We start from the raw sequence: 23327 nt of genomic DNA on the forward strand, positions 1-23327 counted from the left end.
GCAAAGCTGACACAAAGATGTTCAGAATAGACTCTAAAATAAATAAGAACTGCTTAATACATGATTTCTGGCCTTGAACCATAAATGAGAGAAGGAAGGGACTCCTGTCATTGAAGGTCTGATAGCTTTGAAGGAAACAGGACAGAACATGCACCTTCAGCCTGGAAAGAGCTCCAGGTCTGGATGCACCTCCTTCTGTGCTTCAAGACTTGGCTTGCACATTCTGAGCCAGGAACATCAACATAGTTTGGGTAGAAAAATGACTGTTGGCAACCATATGGTGTTTCTGTGGGCACTGGCTTCACTCGGAAAAGTTAAGTTCTAAGTAAAATCATGTTTGCATTGTAGTTTCTAGCATGTTTAAGGAATTTTGTGGTTACAAGTTTGCAATCACTGTTCAGTTGTTTCCCTCTGTCAGGGCTCTGGCCTGGCCAACCCAACCATGCCAGCACCATGACCCTCTCTAGGAGCTCCGGGGTGAAGTAGGAGTCCTTGTAAAGCGTATGTGTTGTATAAGTGGCCTTGCCCCGATCCTAGTTGTTCTAAATGAGCTACAGCTGTGAAGTCCTTAATTGGGCAGCAGCTGTGGCTCATGAAGGCAACTGGGATAAAAGGGGGGTGGGGGGTGGGTTAACTTGTCAGGGAGAGCTTTGGTGGAGCTCTGATGAAGCAGCAGGAACATCACTGCTGAGAAGAACTGCTCATGAGAAATCCAGCCAGAAAGGTATGGGACTCTAGAAATATAATAACAACAATATGATTACAACACTGGGGTCTGGATCAGCTCAGGCCTGAGCTATTCAAACACTGAACTCATTCCCAGCCTGATTCCCACAGCCCCATCTTGCTGACTGGTTTTCCTGCATTTACTGGAGACCTATGTGGTAGCATTGTCTTCTCTCCAGTCCTGTCTCCTTGGCAGACCTTGGACATACATTATTGTCTTGCCTCCAGGTGTCTCCTGCTCCTCATAAATGGACACTGGATCTATTTTCATTCCCTGCCTTGCTGTGACTGTCAGTATCACCAACCCAGTCCTGCTGAGATGCTGCAGGACTGTGTCCTGTTGGCAAGACCACTCTCTGTGCTGTGGCCATGCCTGGCTCACAGCCTGCAGTCCCCTCCTAGAGCGGCCTGTCAGAGCTGAGACCACTGATGGCCCTGACTGCCCCTGTCTGGCCTCCACCGGGCCTTTCCTCCAGCCTGCACAAAACCCAGGACCGAGTCAGCCTCCAGGGCTATCAGTCCTGCCCTAGCACCACCATGCACAAACAGGGGCTGCCTGTTCATGGGCCCCGCTAGGCCAGCCCTGACACCCAGGCTGCCATCCTGGCCCAGCCTTAGCCTGTCCCAGTTCCCCAAGGAGGTGACAGTACCTGGGGTTGTAGCTGCCCCAAAAGCCACCAGCAGCCCAGTCCCTCACAGGGCTGGTGGGATGGAATGGAATGGGCTGCCAGGCCCTCTCTGCTGCTCAAGGAGGATCCTCTGTGGCTCCTGGTGCTGCCCTGAGGGAGCTGCTAGCCTTGCATTGCCATGCTCTGGCTTCTTCTAGCCAGTTCCCAGTCCTTCTGTTCAACTTTTTCAAGAACAGGTCCAGTGAGATCGGGGAAATAAGAGTAAGTTTGTAAGTCTACAGATAACCCCAGGCTAGGGAGGTCTCTGAACTCTGGGTCAGAAAATAAATTCTAAATAGAAAAATACAGGTAGCTACATGCAATAAGACACACTCTGCATGGCACAAATATGGAAATACATTGCAATTATTCAATTTCACTTTGCATTTATAGCATTGTCTGGAATATTTTATCATCAAGAAGTAGACAAACAGGATTATTGACAGGATAGTAAGGAAAACAGTAGGTTTAGAAACATGACCTATACTGAAGGAATGATAGAACACAGTTGCTTAGCTTAGTTAAGACTGCAACTGTTGTAAGCTGTAAAAAAGAACAATAATCAATAGTTTTGATCACATCAGTTTTGAAAAGTGATGGCATCTAGCAGCTTAGAGTGACTGGCAACTTTTCAACCCTGTAGAATATTAATAAATGTTTCTCTTTTATATACTAACACCAGTTAATGTATTAAAAGTATCACCAACAAGTGTACATCCACAATTATAAATATAATCCTAAGAACAGACATGCAAAATCCTGTATGCCCCAAGGCTAGAGAAATTAAGTCATTTTTATCAATTAGAATGTCTTGTGCTCTGATTCAAATGCACATATAGGAAAGAAAGTCACTTTTAAATCACTGTATATTGCAGATTTTTTTCCTGGCTCTTTTTCAGAGACCCCTGCATGTTCCTATTAATTTAGATACAGCAAGGCTTGGCAGGCATTTTTTCCACTGTTATAGGCACTCCCTCTAGTGACAGCCACAGTTTGTCATTTAGTACATGTCCTCTCAAGCATTGCAAGGCTCCAAATTCCATAATTTTTGTGGTGCTTTCTGAAAAAAATAACATTATTATCATATTTCAGATTTGATGCAGTTTCTCACTTATCCTTTCACTGCTTATATGGTTTATACACAAATCAGATAAACCACAACAGGTTCTAACAAAGAAGCAATTAGGTCTAATTAGTGTTCCACATAGATCACCAGGTATCAACAGCCACATCTAGGAACAACTGCATGAGGAAATGTTTAAACTGGGAAAACAAATCAGTAAAGAGTAGATTAAAAGACTTGGTGGGGTTTTTTTCCTGACTAATCCAAGTGTTTTGACATACTAGATGCTTGGAAGATATGCCAATTCCTACCTGTTTCTATTTCAGTATTGCAAATAATTTCTGGCCTCTCAGAAAAAAATACATTAGACACACTGCTTTGACACAGCATCATTTATCAAGTGTTTGAACAGCTATGTGAAATAATTTTATTCTAGGTTCTTGAAGATTCATGTTCATATAAAAAAACTGTCTTCTATTTCAAGGTAGTTTTGGAGTTTTATGGTTACGGGATATTGAGGAACTCTTGTGCTTTTCCTTACTGTAAGAATCCATGAAAAACTGTGAAAATTGAAATACCCAGTAGGCTGCAGGATAAAGAGGGGGTACTGCTGTGTAAAGCCTTATAAAGTCTGAGGCTGTCAATTCTAAGAGTGCTCAGACAGATGAGCAAGATGAAACTATCTCTTGGCCTTAAGCAATTAGTTTAGGTAAGAATGATGAGAGCTGTTTTCAGGCAGTATATTTGTCTACAGAAAGAGTTATTGAATCACTGAGTCACAGAATCATTGAGATTGGAAGGGACCCTGGAAGCCATCTGCTCAAGCTCCTGCTCCAGCAGGGTCACCTAGAGCTGGTTCCCCAGAACTGTGTTCAGACAGCTTTTGATTATTCCAAGGATGTAGATCCACAGCTTCTTCATGCTCCCTGTGCCAGTGTTTGGTCACCCTCAAGACTGAAAAGAGTTTCCCGATGATGACAGAAAGTCCTGTTCCGTTTGTGCCCATTGCCTCTTGCCCTGTCACTGGACACTCTCCCTTCAAGTATTTACACACCGATGAGATCCTCCAAGCCTTCTCTTCCCCAGCCTAGACAGCCCAGCTTTCTCAGCTTTTCCTCAATGGAGAAATTAATTATCTTGGTGTCCATCATCCTGCCAGTAGCTACCTCAGCAGCCATGGGTGCATCCCAGGGCCTACGGACTTATGTCTCTCTTTGTATATTTTTTTCCCTCAGGCTTACATTCCCTGTGCCTCTTCATCTGAAGTCAGCTTTCTAGCCATCTTTGACTTCATTCTGCTCTGTCTGCATCTCTTGCCTGGGCATCCAGGCTTAGAAATAACCTCTAGCAAAAATGAATTTGCCCTCATAATTCTGACTTCAGACAGATCTTGCACTTTTCTTTGACTTGGGTCATGGCACATACTTCCTTTAATAAGGAGACCAGCATGTTTAATAGAGGAGTTTGAGTGTTTATTACAACAATCATAAATAAAAAATGGCTTTCAAGCTCACTGACTTAGGTGACAATTCATCTACCACATGGTGCTTCTCCTCTTTTATGCATTTATGATAGCTGTTCACAAAAGAACTCATTTTCTGAGTACCATGAAAGATGAATCTGTAGGACAGTTATTTATTTTGTGTTGTCTTTTTTTGATAGCCTTGTGAAAGAAATAGCGAAACAATTTCCTGAAAGCTACATGAATAATGACTTGTCATGGAGGACAAGTAGTATAGCATGAAAAAGTATCATTGGTGACAAATACAAAAATTTAAAAAATTGAATTTAAGCTTAAAAAAAAAGTTATAGTCCTTCTGGATTTTCCAACTCTTAAGGTATGTGTCCTCAGACTCAATACACATTTATTTATAATATATATGCACATTTAAAAAAATATATTATTCTGACCCATTATATATATATATAAATAAGTTTTAGCCAAGATCTGTATTTGTATTATATATTTGTATTAGTCAAGGGGCACAACAGCATTAATCAAGCAGCACTAACGCAAAGCAGAAAGACCATGCTGGCCTCTCTAAATGCAAGCACCGTCATGTTACTGTCTAACACAGCACTTCAGATAACAGAATGCTGGGATATAATTTTTCAAATCCATCTAATAAAATTAAAGGGTTCTGTTCTTATAAAGTTAAACAACTTCTTTATAATTTTGTCTAGTATAGTGGTTTCTTTTACACAGTTAAATAATTTCTCATCATCCTCATTCCAAACTGAAGATGTATTGTAGCAATCTTATGCACATATTTAACATCCTTATGACAAAAGGAAACAAACAAAATCGCAATACTCTTTAGCTTCAAAAAAACAATTCCAAAAACAACTCTGAGAACTGTAGTGGGTACATCAGTATAAACTACTAGGAAGAATAAAATTAATGCATGTATGCTCTTTGAAGGAAGAATCAGAACAGCTTTTTTGAAGGACAGATGTTCCTTATATGTTTTGAAAGTCCTTTGAAGCTGTCAACAGAACTCTTGATACAGTTTATTTAGATTTTCAATCTGCCTTTAGCACAGTCTTCAGCAAAGACCCTTAAATTATGCAAAACCACAGAGTAGTAATAAAGCACTTTTACACACTCAGAAGTAAGCTTCCAGAAATCATTGCTAGGAGGTCGGGAAGGCACACAGGATTATACAAACTGCGGGTCTACAGGCCTGTAAACAGACACGGAAGGAAACAGCCTTCTTACAAACGAGCTCTGACGCGACAAATGTAGATGCCAGAAGAAACTACAGAGGGTTAGAGCATAGTACATAGCCAGGTTCATGTGCTCTCTCTCAATATCCTGCTGTCACTGATGAACACAGTGTGCGGGGCCAAATGGACCACCAGGGCAGTGCAGTTACCTTTGGCTGGAGTGCTCACCTACAGGGGATCAAATATTCCAGTGAGTGTTGGCCTATTGCAAGCTATGCCCAAATTTCAGAGGCCCAGGAGATATTTCCTGCAATCGGTCACAGCACTCTTTATCCCTTTTCTCTCTTATAGGTCAGTCAGAGCAGCAGTGTGTAATACCTGGTCGTTCTTACTGCACACAAGGGTAATGGATACAACATTTGGGAGCAGGGGAATGCGTGGCTTAAGGAAACAAGAAGAAGCCAAGAACCAGGAAGGGAGACGCCTCCTTGTAAGAACAGCTGCTCTCGGTAGCTCAATGCCTTTCCCCACCCAGCCTATCAGCCATCTGCTCGCAAGCGGAACAGACTCGCCGGCTTTACCAGTGTGACAGCTTTTGTTTCTGCTCTTCGCAGTCATTTAGCTGCCTTGTTTGTAAACACCAATGTGTATTTTGTAAAAACTCAGCGTTTCACAAAACAACGTTCATAAACACCAGGTCACTTGCGGAACCTCCCACCACCGCTCTCCGCAGGCCCAACGGCCTCCCAGCAAGGCGGGACCTGCCCGGCCCTCGCCGCTCTGCTGCCGCAAAGCCTCTCGGGAGTTGAAGTCCCGCACGCTGCGTTTTCCATGGCGGGCCTGAGGCTTGTGGACTCGGTGTCCCAAGGAGCGCTGCGGGGGGCCCGGCGCCCGGCCCGCGGCCCCGGCAGCTGGCGGCAGGGCGGCTAGTTCAAGTTGCCATAGCGGCGAGGTGAGGCGGGCGGGAGGCGCCCGGGGACGGGGCGGCCTCGTCTCCGAGCGCTGTGCGGTGCGGGCTGGGGGTGCGGAAGGGCCGCGGCCAGGGCGGTGTGCGGGAGGCGGCTGTCCGGCATGGAGCGCCGCGGGCGGACGGGCGCGGCTGGGAGCGGCGGCGGGAGGCGCGGGGTGCCGCGGGGCGCTCTGGAGGCCCGGCCGGCGGCGTGCCCGGCGCTGTTCTGGGCTCCTGTCCGGGCCCAAGAAACGGGGGACTCTCGGAGCTGGAGTCGGGTGTTAGTGAAGTTCCCTGCGTGCCCGGCAGGAGGAGGATTCCCCGCGGGCATTACTTGCTAATGAACAGTGCGAAGGAACCGTTTCTGAGTTGTGCTGCTGAAGAGTGCTGGGAGCGCGGTGTGACAAATTGATAGTAAAATGGGGTACTGGTCCCTGAAGGCACGATAGTGAAATATCACCATATGGGATCACCTTCCTGTCTTTTTCCAAACTCAAATACAAACACTGAAAGAAAGGGCCTTTCAAATGTCATATTGTTCCTTTCTGAAATGATTATAAATTTTTTTTTTCGTTGTGCTTAGTCTTGGCTATAAGGCTTCAACCATTCTTTTAACACTAAGTTAGTTACCTAGCGATAGATTAGTCTGTGTGGAGCTGAACAAGTAAAACACTCGAGGAATAATCAGGTTGTGTACACTGACTTTTATCTTTTGTTTACTCGAGCTGAAGAGCTTGACGTTGAGATTGTCAGCTCTATTTCTTACCTGGCAGATCTCTTAAAAAGTCCTCAGTGAAGCTGAAATGCTCTGTTTCCTACAGGAAATGAAAATTCTGAGTATTGATGCTTTTCATCAGTTCAGCAAAGGTTATGATCTGCTTGGGTAGAACTAAAAACCAGTAAGAGCCAAATGATTCTTACTGTCCAGTAGGTCATATGTGCTGAAATTAGTGTAGCTTTTTGGAAAAAGTGATAAGCTTTTGTTTTGTTTGTTTCAATTGATAGGCAGATGTGCATGAGGAACATTTCCACAGATTTCTGCTTCTTGGTGATTTTTTAAAATCTAAAGTGAAACTTGCACAGTTCCTTTAAAAATGAGGATACTGACTTATGTGAAACAACTTCTTCACCTTAAAAGTACTTGTGGTTCCTTCTAGGTTGCTCATGAGAACAAAGAGGAATGCTTAACCGTAAATAGTAAGTTTTCTTCAGACAAAATGTCCTCCTTATCCTGTGCTTTCTTTTATTTTTACTTTGATTACTGACCTTTCTTCTGTGCTTTGGCTAGTATGTATCTTAATGAGCCTATTTTTGGACAGCTGAAAATAAACCCATTAATCTTTCATGCTGTAAATCTTTATTTCCCTTTTTTTCCTCCTCTCAGTAGTTGGGGCTTTTATGGTTTGGTCTACTTCTTTATTGGGTTTTGCTGATTGTTTTTTTTTACCAAATTACAGTAAAACCAATATTATTCCGTGTTATTATCTATACCAGTGTTTTATTTTATTTGTCTTTGAAAATCTCCCGTAATTTCTATTTCCCAGTGTTTAGTGTTTATTCTTGTTCTGTCTCATTAAGACTTCAGTGCAGCTGACTAGAGTGAGGCATTGGAATAACAAATTCTGATACTGTTGGTAAAAATGTACTTTAGTGAGGTGAGGTAAGAAGAGGAAAGATGAGTTAAATTCACCAGTTCATTAAAGAAGGAATACTGATATACTTGAGCACAGACTAAGCATGTTGATTTGCTGTTCTTTCATGTTTGAAAGGTTTTTATTCAAGTCTGGGGGACACAAATGTGCAACCTTTTGAAAATTAAATATAAAGACTTGGAAAAACATCAAGTTGCCTCTATATAAAATATAATACAAGATTTGAATCCATCCATGGTTTCTTTTGTAAATTTCAGCCCTCATAGCTAGAAGAATGTCATCTTTACTGTGACTTTTTTTTTTGTTGACTACAGGGGTTCAAGAGTTTGCTAGTCTTATTTCTTCTTTCACCAAGTCATTCCATGCAGGCAAACTGCTGCAGTGTATAATAGTTTAAGAAAAAATTTCAATCTAACCTACCTTTTGAGGGTTGTTATTTAATCAGTTACTATGTGATTTTACTATTCTAGGCACAGCTGTCTGTAGTTTTTAATAATTTCGCCCATCTGATGATTGTTGACCTATTTTCCCTCTATTTTGCTGTCCTTGAGATTTAGCAATCCCCATTGTGAAGACAGCTTAGTGAGTAGTGTGAAGTAAAAGAGAGTGGTTCTGCAGACCAGGAAGATTGATAAAACATTGATGTTTTATCACTCTGTGTTTGGAGGGGAGAATTTTCTTTGGGCTGTGATTTGATAATGGGTACTGAACATTTGGAAGCAGTGAGATTGCATATTTTGATTTAATTAGCTCCTAAGAGGCTCTGCCTTCTGCATCTTGACCCTGCTTCAGAGTGGGAACAAAGGCAATAACTGAGGGGCAGTTGCAAGATCTGCTTCAGAAGTACATCCTGCTGACCCAAACCAGAAAGGCAAATGCCATCTGAGTTTATGAAGTTGCTTTGGGAATGTTGTGCAAGACTTCAGTTACAGACAGGAATTAACACACATGAATTTTTCTTCCTGCCTAGGCTTCAAGACACTGATGGCAGATTCATCCAGTGATTCAGACAACTTATTTACAGGTCGGGTTGGAAGGCGGCCTTTGAGAGCATCCCACAGCAGAGCTCAGAACTATGGTGCTGAAGAAGTTACAGAGAAGATCCATACTTTAGCAAGCACTTTGCAGGTTGTTTACAAAATACAACTTTAAAGCATTTATAGAGCCTGCATTTCTGTAACACAGGGTCAAATTTTCATTTCTAAAGCTGTGGAATGTACTGTACAGATGGGAAACATTGCTTTCTCTGCAAACCAGAGATGGTTTTGGGAAATAATTCATACTGCTTTTGAGCTGAAAGTGTGTGGCTTGTCACACTTTGATACAGCAGCTATATCAGACAGTAGTAGAGTGTTGTTAGAAATAATGATGTGTTGGGGAATACTATTTATAAAGTTAGCAAACTGAGTAAGGGCAAATCAGCTTTGTTAGATTCTCACAAAATGCATGAAATTTTCTAGCAGAAGGTTTCAGCCTTGTCTTGGTTGTCTTTGTACTCTGTAACATTTCCAAATTTCTGATAGATATGTAAGCGGTCAATTCCTTCAGGAGACAGCTTACATTTCAGGTATTTTATAGATGTGGAAAAGCACTGTGAGAAGCATTATTTCTAAACTTGTAAGAGAGCAAGAAAAAGTGGAGAGTGCAGAGGGAATATCTGTTTTGCAAATGGAAGGAGACATTTAGCTATCCTGACACCATTAGTGCTGGACAATTTATTCTCATTCTTCTCTAGTTGACAGTTTTGAATACCTAGAGTGGGTGGGTGTATGTTTTATTACTTATTGTTTGGATAGAATTTTTTTTTAATATGAGAAGAGAAAAATCAATATAGAATGGTAAATTTAAAATTTCTTATCTGGAAAATAAACATCAATCTAGAAAAAATATAATAATAAGAATACAGTCTGACTACTTTTTAAAAGGGATTCTTTGGTATTCTGATTCTGTCAAACCTCTTTCTAGCTGCTCTTCTGAAATTCTGATTTTAAGCAAATTGCTTTTTGTGGACTGCTTTTCAGCAGATCTTCCATCTGATCCAGCTGTTTATCTGGTCAGAAAATACTCATGCAGTGACCTTACCTAGTGTGTTCACCTTCAAAAACTTGTTATTTCTCAGATAACTATTCTGTTCTACAAGCAGGTAATGTTAAGATTGTTGGATTAAAAAGTTTTTTCTACAGAATGGCTGAAACTTAAAAAAACTTTTTATTTGATGCTGAGGCCTTACTGTTGTACTGAAATTACAGAATCTGGTGGTTTTTTTTTTTTTTCTTCATTTTCCTCCCTTTAGCCATGCTGTATCCTTTCATATTCTGGTTTACTTGAATAGGATTTTGAATGCTTAGAGCCTTTAGAAAACATTTGTGTTTCAATTGAATCTTAGTAACCAATAAGAATAAAGACAACAGTAATGTTTGATTAGAGGAAGTTTCTGTTTTGACTTTTTTTCTAAACCTTTTTTGTTTAAGGATACCAACAGAAATCTAAGACACGTTGACCATTTGCTGGGACAATACAGAGAATACAACAAGGAACAAACCAAAGCAATAACAACTGTGAGCAACTTTCAGTTTATCTTAACTTTTTTGGTCTTTTCCATTAGTAGAATTCATAGCTTGGTATTGGTAAAAAAACATCTTGGTATTACTGGATGGAATATATAAGGAGTTAAGTAGCTGTAAACAGAAACTTTTATAATTTATTTGAGCAAACTAAATCATTATATAGTAATATGTTGTGTAATGAAACACTGACAGGTTTTGTAGGCTCGTTACTTCTCTGTTTATAAGCACCCAGTAGATTATGTTATAGTGCTATGCAAAGGACAAGATGTGTAGCTGAAATAGAGTATTAGGGAACATGTTTCTTTTGCAGGAAGAAGTGGTAAGATAAAAGCTGAATTACAGCAGGGAATGAGATTGTGATCATACTGGTGTAGCATTTTTTCCTGTCATTTCTATAACAGTTGACCAGCTTGCTCTAAATTGCAGAGAGGATGCAAAATTCTAAAATTAGTTTTCTCATTTTAGAGAAAAACTCAAACTTGTACAAACTTGAAAACAGGTGTCTTAGAGAAGACAAAACAAATTAGTGCTGCTAGGGCTAGAGAGAGGTTTACAATTCGGTTACAAGCTGCAGCAGGTGCTGCCTTAAAACAGATACATATGAAATGTAGAATATTTTGCATGTGAAGGTAGAGAGAGTGAAGAAGCAAATGTGTAGAAAAGACAGCTTGTTTTCTTCAGAGGAAGAGATCCAACACCATATAATTCTGCAGGAGTAAAGCATCAATTTAACCATTGTTTACAAGCTTCTCATAGAAGAAGGAGAACCTTTAGAAACTGATGTTTTGTGGATTGTCAGATAAAGGTGTAACAAGGCAAGTGGCTAAGAACCAAAGTTAACAAATGCAATTGTAAAAAAAATGAGATGTAAGTTTGAAAAATGAAGAACTAATTTTTGAATAAAGCTAGTTCTGTAGTCTTAAATTGGGAATGGCTTCCTTTTCCTGGAAGTAAAACTTCTAAAAATAGAGGTTTCTGTAAAGCTGCTTAGGGAAATTTGATAGCCATATAAAATTGATTCCAGATAGGGCTGGTGGAGGAATTCCAGTAAAAAATAATTTCTTGGAAGTTATTTTCTGAATTTTGCAGAACTGTTAATGAGCATTGCTGGCAAATAGGTCTTATTTTGGTTGTAGGAGATAAACTTTTGAGTTTTCATGGTGGTGCACCATGTGGTGCACCGCTGTTTTAAGAAACTTGATATTTGAAGCTGCCAGTGTTGGAAGCATGTTTTGCTATATTTACAGGAATGTAATATATGAGATATTGAAGAAAAGCTGTTATTAATTCATAGCTGTAATTGGCTTAAAATAGTTTTTATACTGTTAATGACTTTTAAATAAACAATATTTTCCACGCTTTTTAAAAAACAAGTCTGTGTTCATATTTCAATAAGTTATAACTTTTCTACAGTTGAAAGAAACACTGGAGCAATCTATAGGTCAGTTGAGGAGCCAGCGACTAACACGAAACTGTGGAATGAGAAGTGCATCTCTCTCAAGCTTATATCCCAGTGACCTGGATGGAGAAGGAACATCAGGTAAAATACTTGAAGGGCTTGAGTATGCTTGAATTATGTCATATGGCTGTGCTATGCAAAAAGGAAATTAGGAAAAATGTATAGAGATGGTCTTATGGAAAGTCATCGTTGATGACTTAAAAGAAACCGAGTTTAGAAATTTGGGAGACCTGCACTAAGTTATGCAGTTGTTTATGTGGTAAATTTTCCAGCTTTGTGTTTCTGTTAGTATTTTCTGCTGGTATCCCAGGAGAGCTAAATGAAATGTTGATTCTTTCAGCTGAGGAAATTAATTTTCCACTTCATGAGTTGTAGGTACATACAGGTTAAAACTAAATCCAAAAGATATTGCAGCTTCTGAAGCTTGCTTCACAGCAAAAAGGGAATTTAAATTTTAAATGCATAAGATGATGGATGTTTGAAAACAGTGGAAAAGAAAAAAACCAGAAATTATTTATGACACACAAAAGAGTAGGTTTTTTTTTCCTTGTATATCTCACAAAATTCATTAATATTTTGGGAAAAGGTTTGTTTGGGAGGAGTATTTCTTTTAGAAGTAATATTGAATATATTTTCGCAGAAAGCTGTAAAAATTTAATTTCTATGTAAAAGCTGTGAAGTATAATAGTTTGAAGATCTGATAGATTCATGTGGAGGAAAAAGTGATTGGTTGGGCAAATGAAATTTGAGGAAACACTACTCCTTGGAGAAAATTTCCTCTTTCTGGAATACTTGTATGTCATGGGTAAGAAATGTTTTAAGTGAAGAAGAATCCTGGGAAGAGCTAGGAGTCATATGCATGATATGTAATTCAGTAGTTGTTTTGTCTGTAATGTGACCTAGAAGGATATTGTCAAGATGAAATAAGCCTTTTTTGTGAAGCAAAATGCAGAATTTCCCATACAAAATTTTGTTTTCCTGCTTTTTTTTTTTTTTGTATCATATCTCCTGCAGGCAACCACCACTTCCTGCCCACTTCATCTCTCAGGGATTACGGAGGCGCACAGGGCAATAAGCACCGAAGGTCTCGCTCTGCAAGTGTTCGGTTTGTCAGTGAGGCAGACAATGTGGAGCAGGTACAGAGCACTAATGGGAGCTGCTGCCAAACAGGCAGTATGTTTGTTCTTTGAGAGTCCAAGAGTCTCAAAGACTCTTTGCTTTTACATTAAATGAGGTGATTCTGAAGATGCAGCTAAGAATGTTTCAGTTATGATTTGTGCTTTCAATGTTACCTGCTTTTTTCATTAGGCAGTCACCTCTTGTATCTGTCATGAAATTTCATGCAAATCATTATAGAGAAAAAGATGTAGATGATAGTGGTATCAAAAGTAAAATATTAAAATAATCTTCCTACTTTTTAGGCTGTCTAATGACAAAGAAAAATAATCTCTGAATAGCCTGTTTAGTCTGGAGAGTACTGAGATGGGATCTCAGTAATGCATATTAATATCTCTAACATGGGTGTCTAGAGGAGGGTGCCAGACTGTTCAGTGGTGACCAGTCACAGGACAGGGAGCAATGGCCTTAAACTGAAACACAGGAATTCCACCTCAGTGTGAGGAAGAGCTTTACAATGAGTATGGCAGAGCAGTGGCACAGGCTGCCCAGGGAGGTTTTGGAGTCTCCCTTTCTGGAGACATTCAGAACCCACTTGGACAAGTTCCTGTGTCACCTTTTCTAGGTGGCCCTCCCTTGGCAGGGTGTCACAATTGAATCAGGAATGGATGAATGAGTGACACACTCCAGATCTCTTCTGGAGGCTAATAATTTTATTAGGAACCCATTCCTTTTTATACCCTGTTCAGACACGGATGGACCTGACTGGTCCTTTAATCAACACAGCTCACATGATTGGCTAATTAAGGAGACACCCTTTGGTAAACATCATGGGAAAACAACTGTTCAGAACACCAGCTGCAAGGCTGTTTTAATTCTTTCTCTCAGCCTTCTTAAAACTCCCCAGAACAATTCTTGGGATTGTTTATCTGGCTTTCTCTCTCTGACCAGGTTGTCAGTATCCACAGCAGGGGGCTTGGATGGGATGACTTCCAGAGGTCCCTTCCAGGCAGTTAACCTTCACCTTCGTGCTGAAGTTCAGTGAGGCTGTGAAGGGGATTGTTCTGCTTTAGCTAATGGTGTAGGGTCTTAGTGCTTTTGCTTTTAGTTCACTGTAGCTTGACTTAATTTTGAACCAGGTAGTTCTTCATCTTAGTTCTTGGTCTGACCTGTTAGTGGGATAATTTTAGCCTGTTTCAGGGAGATGATGGGAGGAGAAGATGTGTGTGCCACAGGTAATTTTCATATCCCTTAACCTGTATCTGCTTCCAGACTTCAGAAAAAATAAATTAATTACCTTAATGGATAAGATTATAGTGTTTCTGTTATCCTATAGGTAGAGAGGAGATTTCACTACCTGTTTTTGCTTTTTTCAGACAGGGTGGATAGACTTGCTTGAGTGAATCTGTGTAGACTAATGTTAAAGAAGCTGATTGTAAGGTATTCACGTTGACTTTATTAAATCAATCTCAGCTTCCAAATAATTTTAAACTTAACTACAACAAGTTTTCTCAGTTGACTTTTTGGGAAACTATAGAAAGTTTGGACTTTTATTTTACCCTGTTTCATTGTCTTTTCAATCAAGTTCTCCCCCCATTCCTTCCTCTCCCAAGGTAAGTGTAGAAAATAATCCTTGGAAGGAAATATTATATGGGAATCTTTCCTCCCAACCATCCAAAATCCTTAGGACTATTTTAGATTATTTCTTGATATTCTATAAATATCTTGGAAATTTTATTCAAGGGAGTTCCTGCGATGCATACAGAGTTCTTCATATTAAGTAACTATGTAGGCAAATAGCATTTTTTTTTCTGGTTTTGATGATAACTGCTGGTTTATTCCTTATTCTTGCTTTTCAGTGGGTGAATGTGGCCTTTTTCTTGTCATTAACTATTTTGTGAGAAGAGTATAGTGCTTTGAGGAATGGTAAACTAGAAGTAGCCATTGATCATGATTATAGGTAGAAATTACACCAGAGATAAAGCTGTACTGCTAAAGTAAAGTTGTGGCTTTTTCTATTTTCTGCAACCACTGTTCTCTTTATTCCCATTCTGAATTTTTCTGGCTGAAGTAATTTTTCAGCCAAATGGTCTTTTAACTCATTCAAGTCCCTCTCTTTCTTAGCACATACATGTTGAAAATACAACGTGTTATTTCAAAGTCCTTCAGGTCAGGTGGGAATTTATGGTTGATCATACAGGGGAGGTAGTAGTGCCTGTGTCTGAATGTTGAGGGCAGTCAGCTTGATTGTGGAAGATCCAGGTTTAAATCTAGGACACAGAACAAAGGAATATTATAAATTAGGTTTTTTCATAAAGATAATCCTGGCTCTGGAATTGTTGACAGTAATAGGTTGCATTAGGATGGATTAACTGTCACTTTCTGTTCCATGAAGAATGAATGACCTATTCATTTTTTTATTTGCTCCCTAAAACTTTGATGATAAATGAGGAGCTTGCTGAATGGGGAGAATGGGAGGTTTTTTAGAAAAAACCTCCTTTGTCAGAAAGTACTTTTCAGAAAGTAGATGGGTGGTTTTGTTTTTTGTTTGTTTGTTTTTCCTGAGGTTTGAAAAAGGAGTATGTAAAGTCTTGGGCAAGGTAAAATACCTATTCTTGGTAGTTCCTGAATACATTATACTGTTCTGCTTGTTTCATTTCAAGTTCCCTTGTAATCTGTTTATAGTAGCATATATAGCTGGGCAGAACTTTGTTCTACCTATACTAGTATCTATTAACATGAAATATGTCCCTGAACATTACTTGTTCAGATATTTCAATTTGCTTTGCATTGAGTTGAAGAGCTGGTATAGTTTGTAAGTTCTGAACCACATTAAAAAAACCATAGTTAGGAAACTTGGTTTATCAAATAAAGTACTGAAAGTTAAACTACAATGAGCAAGTATTGTGAAGGGTGGATTGAAACAGAAGTGCATAAGCCTCATCCAGTCATCCAGGCTCAACTACAGTTCATGGAGTTTAAGTTTTTTTAGGTTATTTTTATCTACTTTATTTTCAGAAGTGTGTAATGTGTAGATATGTATTTTTGGAATATCACAGAAAAAGAGTTCCTAAGCCTTGGCATAATTTGTGTATTTCATTTACAGCTGCATTCTTTCCACCAGTCTCTTCGGGATCTCAGCAGTGAACAAGTTCGCCTGGGAGATGACATCAGTCGCGAGCTCTCAAGAAGAAATCGGTACAAACAGAATAAAACTCTGTGTGGAGAACAGTGTGGAAAAAAATTCTAAAAACTTTTTTAGTTCAGAAAATAATTTTGTGGAGGAGTGATTGTGCAACATGTAGATGAAAGCAGGATTATGAACTGCTTGTTTTATGTCATTTCCTGCAGTATTTATAAATGTAAATAACACCTACTTATTCCAAATTGTATAATATATGGGGCTTTCCTCAGCTTTTTCAAATATATGCACAAAATCACAAGGTCTAGGGATTTTCTTTTATTATAGCTTTGCTTGTAGTTTGTTGTTGTTACTGAGTCCCTTCAGGGCAAGCTCTCCTGCAGGCTGTAATGTATATACTTTCTCAACATGTGGTGCTTTGTTCAATAGCAATAACAGGAGTTAGACTGTTAACTCCTAGTAGGAAAGGACTGTTCAAAAGGACTGTGTAGATGTGTCCATAATTTTTTACTTGTTGACCTAATACCTGGCTGATACTTAGATGCTCTGTTTCTTCACTTGAGGAATGGGAATGCTTTTTATAATGCATTTTCCACTTGGGGCTTGTTTCTCATTATGTTATAAATTATTATGAATTGGCTATAGAACAAATTGAGGAAGCAAAAAATTCTGGGGGGAGTTGTTGCTGCCTGAAATTATCATGGGTGCTACTTAGCTTCTGCACTATAGAATGTTGTCTTACTTATATTTTTCTATGAAGGACTGATGCTGAATTAAGAAAGACTCTAGAAGAATTGTCTGAAAAGCTCACTGAGTCCCAAAGACAAGAAACGGTGAGTGTGACTAACATGAAAAGGATTATTTTAATCTGGTATTCTAAACAAGATGTGGGCTTCTAGTTTGAAGTATCTGTTGGTAATTGGTATGACATACTGATATGTATATCTGAACATGATCTTATTTGGGTTGCTATAGGTTGTTGAAATGTTACCCTTTGATGATGAAATAAGCAAGGCAAGTTTTATACTTCAGGTGCTTGTTTTAATGTACTTAAAATGTTTTGCAGGTGTGTGTATTGTGTGTTTTTCTGTTTCAAAATATACAGCCTTGGAGAAAGGTGCATTTTAACTTTGAACATTGGTTTGGATGCCTATAATTGTTCAAGGTACCTTTGAAAAGATACAAGCTTTCCCGTGTTAAGATGATAAATACATTTGTTTCTTCTTCCTTCATCCCTCCCTCCCTGTTCTTTTCAATCCTTATCATCTGTGTAGCAAAATGGAAGGAGTCTCTTTGGGCTGTACTCTTCTCTAAAGGCTTCCTGACAAAATGTGGCAAAGGAGGGAGGACAGCCGTGGCAGTCTTTTCTTTTTTGTTTCCTGTATCTGCTGGAAGCAGACTAACTGCACTCTATGTTACTTAAATCTGAGAGAGATCTGCTTTTGAGATCGAAGTCAAACAGCATATTGCTGTAGGAACAAGAGAAGTTGAGAATCACCACAGTAATAAGTAGGTGAGAATCCTGTAGGTAGCTCTTGACACATAGGACTTGAGTGTATGCTTTATGTAAGCATTTACTGTGATACTAGTAGCAAAGCTGACTTTCCAGAGCAGGTGTTATACGTACATATTTTCCTGTAGGTGATTCATCTTGCTCTAAAATTGCATGAATTGGTACTAAATGCTCTGCCAAGGGCTGTAGTGATGTGTTTGTCACTGATAACAATATCATTGGCGTGGACCACCTGTTGGTACCAGCGGACTTAATAAATATCCTTGTGTAAATTCATGTTACTGGATTAAATTGGAGATTGATTCAAGAGACACTATCTGTACCAGTTATGTTCTTGATATGGTAGGGTCTATCAGGGAAAGAAGACTTGCCTTGACAGCCTTTGTAGAAAAATATGATGGAATTGTCTTTGTTAGAATGTTAATTTTGATTTCTCCTAGTAGCCTGGTAGGATAAAATAAGTTTATCTGATAAAGAATTCTTGATACTTGGAAAATGCTGTGTTTTTCTTGTAGCAGACTTCTCAGTATACTTACTTTTTTCTCTTCCATGTACCAGGAATTAGCAAACTCAATTTTAACCAAGGTGGTTCTCAAGCAAATAGCTGCTACAGCTGGCTACATTTCAACTGTTCAGTGCCATTGCATGAGAGAAGCAAATGTTCCTCAATCCTCTGGAATGGAGGCATGCACTGTCTGTTCATTAATGAAAGAAATAACTAGCTCTTTGACCTCCTACACTACTCAGTGCAATACAGCAAGTAGGGTTTCAAGATATGAAATTGAAAGTTACAACTTTTGACCTGAGAGAAGCAAAAACTGAGAGAGGTGAGGTATAACAAGGAAGTCTTCTGTAGATTGTTAATGGTAAGGGCAATATCAGAAGAGTAAGTGTCTTAATTGGGAGGGAACGTTATAATGCAATAAAGCTATGAAAACTGAAATATTTACTGATATTCTTTTAGTGAAGACACAAATGATGCAGTAAGCTGCAGTGGGATGATTTTTATGTGTAGGACTAGTAAGAATTCACCTGGATTATTCTGCTCATTGCTGATTACTGATTTTATGAAGAACATCATAAAGCCAGATGGAAAGAAGACTGGAAAGAGGAGGGGGGGGGAAAGAAAAAGGGGAAAAATAAAAAAGGCCACTAATTCAAAGACTTCAAAAAGACGGAAGAATAGCTGCAATTCAGTTTGCACAAGAAACAGGTCATTAGGAAGGATCTAGCCATGTATGATGAATGCCCAAAAAGTGGAAGTTTACTGTACAATATAAGACAGTCATCTAATGATAATTTTGTACAATACAAGTCTAATCACCTGTGAGTTAGGAGCTTCTTGGTCTGGAAGTGATCTGTCTGCTTTCTGTACTGAGAAATAATCCCTCTGTGGATTTCTTTTTTGAAACTTGTCCAGTCTTTATTATAACTTGCATATCTTTATGATCTTGTCTTATGGCAAGGGGTTCTCAAAATAGATTATATATTATGTGAGGAGTTGCCACTTTTTTGGTGATCTGGTTTCTTGGGATTGTTTGGTCATTTTGTGTATATGTGTTTTGGTTGATGTGTTTTGTCTTGGGTTTTTTTGTTTGTTGTTGTAGGGTGTTTGTTTGTTTGGGTTTTAAATCTAATTTTTCATCCCTAATTTTAACTTGGGAGGTTGTTCAGCTTCTTCAGAGTCTTTTTAGAGTGTTACTTTTCAGGCCAAAAAATTCTGACATAATTCACTATCGTGTCCAGCCAATTCCCTGCCGCTTAAAAAGCCTACTGGTAGCAACATTGTGCACTGCTGCTTTGCCAGGGCTCTCCAATCCTAGGTATGGATCCCTTGCCCTTGTTCAAAGCCTACTGATCTCCTGTTGAGGCTGGCAGAATCAGTGAGATGAGGTAAATGCAAAAAAGGGGAATTTAGTATGGATGTTAAAAATAACTCTCATGGTATGCATAGCAAAGCATGCATGAGATTAGAGTGCATGTAGAAACTAGGGTCTGTTATTGTAGATATTTGACATCCTTTAGCATGTGTATGCATTTAGGAATTTTTCTAATGAGATTGCTTAATTCAGAATTGATTGTCATTGGTGAAAATGAGTTGGATAAGACAAAATACTAAACTTCTTTGTGCAAAGTTGTTTGGGAACTTTTATCCTTAATGCCTTTAGGCTTGGGAGTGTTTATCACCTCAAGCATTGCCATCCATGTATTTATATTCTGCTGTATGATTCTTGGCAATAAATTGTCAACTTGAAATCTTGATAATTTCACAGGATGAGCTCATGGTAGAAACATTCTTTTTGGTTCAGTGTCCTTAAGTCCTTTATTTTTTAGAGACATATATCTAAATGCTTCCAGTTTGGTATATTTGGTCCTGTTTGAAAATTGCCTGTATGTAGATGTGTGATGATAAAGGTCTAAGTCACTACAGTTCTTCTGAGTCACTAGTTCAGGATTTATTTTATAAGGGTTTATGAATCTTAGAGCCTTTTTGATGCTGCATTTGAGTACTTTAGGATTCATACATCACAACAAAGCACAATATTTTACCTCAAAAGAGAGCTTTTCCATGCCAATATAAAAAACAGATGACATTGAAGGTGGTGACTCAAGCATAGTTGGATCCTTGTTTCAAGTCAAGCACTCTTCATGGCCTTGTACTTGAGAATTTGTGTGCAGTTTTGCTAAAAAGACTTTCTGGTTCTGCAGCTCTATATCAGAATCTATTTATTACCTAGACATTTTATGAGATTCCTTTGTTCTTGAAAAGGGTTTGGATGATTGCTAGACAGGCATATAAGCAATTGAAAGAATATTTACTTACTTTATGGTTATATAAGATAGCCCTCTTGGATATTTTGTTGGAATTGCTTGGGTAGATCGACATCTCAAATAGCACAAGATGCTGATCTTTATACATAAAAAGCAGCTTTATCAGAGCACAGTTTTGTTGAAATTAAGTAGATGCTTGATTGAGATGGTGCTGTTATAAAATGATAGTGGATTGTCTCTGGAAGAAGACAACAATGTAAAGTGAAATGTGTGGTTATGTGGTTATGATACCTCAGAGAGCCGGGATTATTGTCAGTTAATGAACTGTTCCTCAGAAGTTCTAGAATAAGGAATTTTGGTGCTGCACTGATGACTTGTAAAAGGAACACATATTATCATTTGCCATGAGAGAGAAGTTTAACAATATTTCATGAGGGCAAAGTTTAACAATATTTGAAGTTATATCTCTGAAAAAAGTTTGCTCTTTTGTGATTTTAATACTCCTGTTTCAAGTATGCATTGATGGGTCGTAGCAAGAACAGCGGCAAAAATCTGTTGAAATAGATTTCTATTAGCAGGACTTTTGCACTAGAAATAACAGTGGAAAGCTGAAAAACAGGTCAGGAACTCAATAAGTAGGATTGTGCTTTTTGTACAGTAAGCATCCAGCATCTTCCCTGAGATTATATTTAGCTGGATGACTTAAATGTCACCCTAGTTTTACAAAGGACATTCTGTTCTTTGTGTTTAATTGTGGGGGAGGGGAGGAGCTTTTTGATAGCAGCAAAATCTATGAAAGCAGATTAAGCTACCTGAAAGCTTAGTGGAGACACAGCTCTAGTATCATCATTATTATTCAGATAGTCTGTTGCTAAAAATGCATGCTTGGAATCACATTCTAATATGTTCTGGATGCAGTAATTTAGTGCTAGCATTTCATGTCATTGTGTAGAGCCTCTATAATCTTTGTACTGGCCTTTGGTGAAGCACTTGTCTGCACTAAGCACTAAGATTTTTGATAACATTCAGAGGTCAAGATACATAGTTTCATGGTAGAGGTGTTGTTCTGAGTCAGGGTCATTTGAAACAAAGGAAAGCAAGTATGTTTTTAAGTTTACTTTGCAAGTACTACTTAATAAATTAACTGTTTCTAATTTCTTTTTAATCCCTACTGTTGTATGCTGCAGGCTCTGTGACAATCTTAGAAAAGTCAGAGAAGCTACAAAAACAGGGAACATAATTCTTTTGGGACATTAAAGCCTTGCTGAAGTGCAAAGGTGTTACCAATACCATACCAATATACAGAGTATGGGAAACAAATAGGAGTTATAAGTAGCATCAAAATGTTTGATGGTTTGTGTTGGTTGTGGGGTTTTAATTTTTTTTTTTTTTTGTTAAAGAGGATTATATCTGTAGCTGAAATTTCCATGACAAATATTATGATATATAATCCATCTTTTGTAGTGCCTTGTTAGAAATAATACAACAATTGTATCCTGGAAGTGAGTTGAAGGAAGTCAGAGGCAAGGCAAATCACCTCATAAAGTTACTTTCTTACTTGTTCTGAGTTAGTGATAATATGTAATGAAATCTGAACTTTGCAGGAATCTAAAGCCTATCTAGTGCTGCCTTGTGTTCTGTTATCTGCTGTGCATGCTAGACCCATTACAGTGAAAAAGTCACTGAAGTCTCCTCTGGAATGTCATCTTCAGGGGTGATGTTACTTTTGAATCTTCTGTCAAGTCAAAATTGTATGTTTTCTTTCTTAATAGTGCAATATAATTAGTGCACTAAATTAGTGCTTAATAGCACTAAAGCTGTTAAGAAAGTGCTTCATTGAAAAAGGTGCATGAGAGACCTGAGAAAGCTTCTGTCTTCAGAAACACATAGTCAAAACTTTTTCAAAACATGTTAAAACATTACTGTTTCATTTCTTTATGTTGGATATGTATGGGAGAAAAGATGACAGCTTATTGCTTGGTTTCAGCAAAGCTGTAACAAGTTTAATGACTATGTTATTTTCTGTTCCTACTACCTAGTATCATTGTTTCTGTTAGCTGGAGTATTTTATGAATTCTGAGAAGTAATGCTAAGTGGTACTTGTCAAAACAAACATTGCCATGTGGTCTTTTTCTTTTATTTATACATTAGTTTTTAGTAAATAATTTTTCTGGATTATGACTGCAGAGCTTTCATAGCTTCATGAAAGTGTGTGGTTTGATGCAGTACCAGGCATCTTCTGATGGTTTTAGGAAAAAATACAATATTCCACACTGTCAGCTGACTGTTCATCTGGCTGCACAAACAAGAAGTGTTTTCTGAGAGATGTATTCTGTTGTAAAGGAAGTGTTTTGTTCATCCAGCCTTGTGAAGCCCAGATTATAAGCATAGCCTTGATTGTGTTTCTGTTGCTACATGAATTGTGTTGCTTGTGGTGACATTTTCTATGCATGCATATGCCTAGTCCTAATAGAAGTGTGCTTAACAGGGAAAGATGAGAACTTATTCATCTCCACGTACATCAAAAGCTAATAGTCAAATGGTGCTTTATTTTTTATCTTTTTTATCTCTTTCTCTTATTATCTAATTATAATTTGGTAATGGATATATTGTTTTCTAGTGTTTTAAAATAATTAGTTTTAAGGTAGGGAGGAAATGATACATAAATATTTTTTCTTACTAATCTTTAATGAAACAAATTTAATTTGCTGCCTCAAGAGGGTGCTGTCTGCTAGCAGCTTGAATTGCAAAAGTGAAGTAATTCTGGTATTCTAGTCTGATTGAACTTTTATGTTCATAATCCAAGTTGCTTTAATAAACACCTGTTGTTGTTTGTATTAGTTTCTACATGGATTCACAAAATACTGGGGAAAAAGCTTAAGTGATGTAATTAATTATTTTGTGTTGTTACACTCATTTTCATGTATTTAGTTCTTGTTTACAACTTTTTACTCACAGATTTTGGGTCATTAAAGAGGCAAACATTGGTCTGTTTTGCAGGCTGGAGATATGAAAGAAATGTCCTTCCAGAGG

The 23327-nt window shown here is 38.4% G+C and overlaps 1 protein-coding gene across 2 annotated transcripts in view; it reads left to right on the plus strand.

Moving 5' to 3' along the window:
- Positions 1-648: 648 nt before the first annotated feature.
- The window catches only part of CEP128 (centrosomal protein 128), a 104355-nt gene continuing 81676 nt past the window's right edge, over positions 649-23327 (plus strand). The window contains exons 1-10 of one of the 2 annotated variants that reach the window (XM_064714613.1): positions 649-724; positions 5295-5374; positions 5476-6076; positions 7231-7270; positions 8696-8853; positions 10197-10283; positions 11706-11832; positions 12766-12887; positions 15974-16065; positions 16770-16842. In XM_064714613.1, the coding sequence (XP_064570683.1) occupies positions 8710-8853; positions 10197-10283; positions 11706-11832; positions 12766-12887; positions 15974-16065; positions 16770-16842 (645 nt within the window). In that variant the 5' untranslated portion in view covers positions 649-724; positions 5295-5374; positions 5476-6076; positions 7231-7270; positions 8696-8709. The remainder of the gene's footprint in view (positions 725-5294; positions 5375-5475; positions 6077-7230; positions 7271-8695; positions 8854-10196; positions 10284-11705; positions 11833-12765; positions 12888-15973; positions 16066-16769; positions 16843-23327) is intronic. The other variant, XM_064714612.1, reaches the window with a different exon arrangement.

The sequence above is a fragment of the Zonotrichia leucophrys genome, chromosome 5, assembly GCF_028769735.1.
Source record: "Zonotrichia leucophrys gambelii isolate GWCS_2022_RI chromosome 5, RI_Zleu_2.0, whole genome shotgun sequence".
NCBI classification, from domain to species: Eukaryota; Metazoa; Chordata; class Aves; order Passeriformes; family Passerellidae; genus Zonotrichia; species Zonotrichia leucophrys.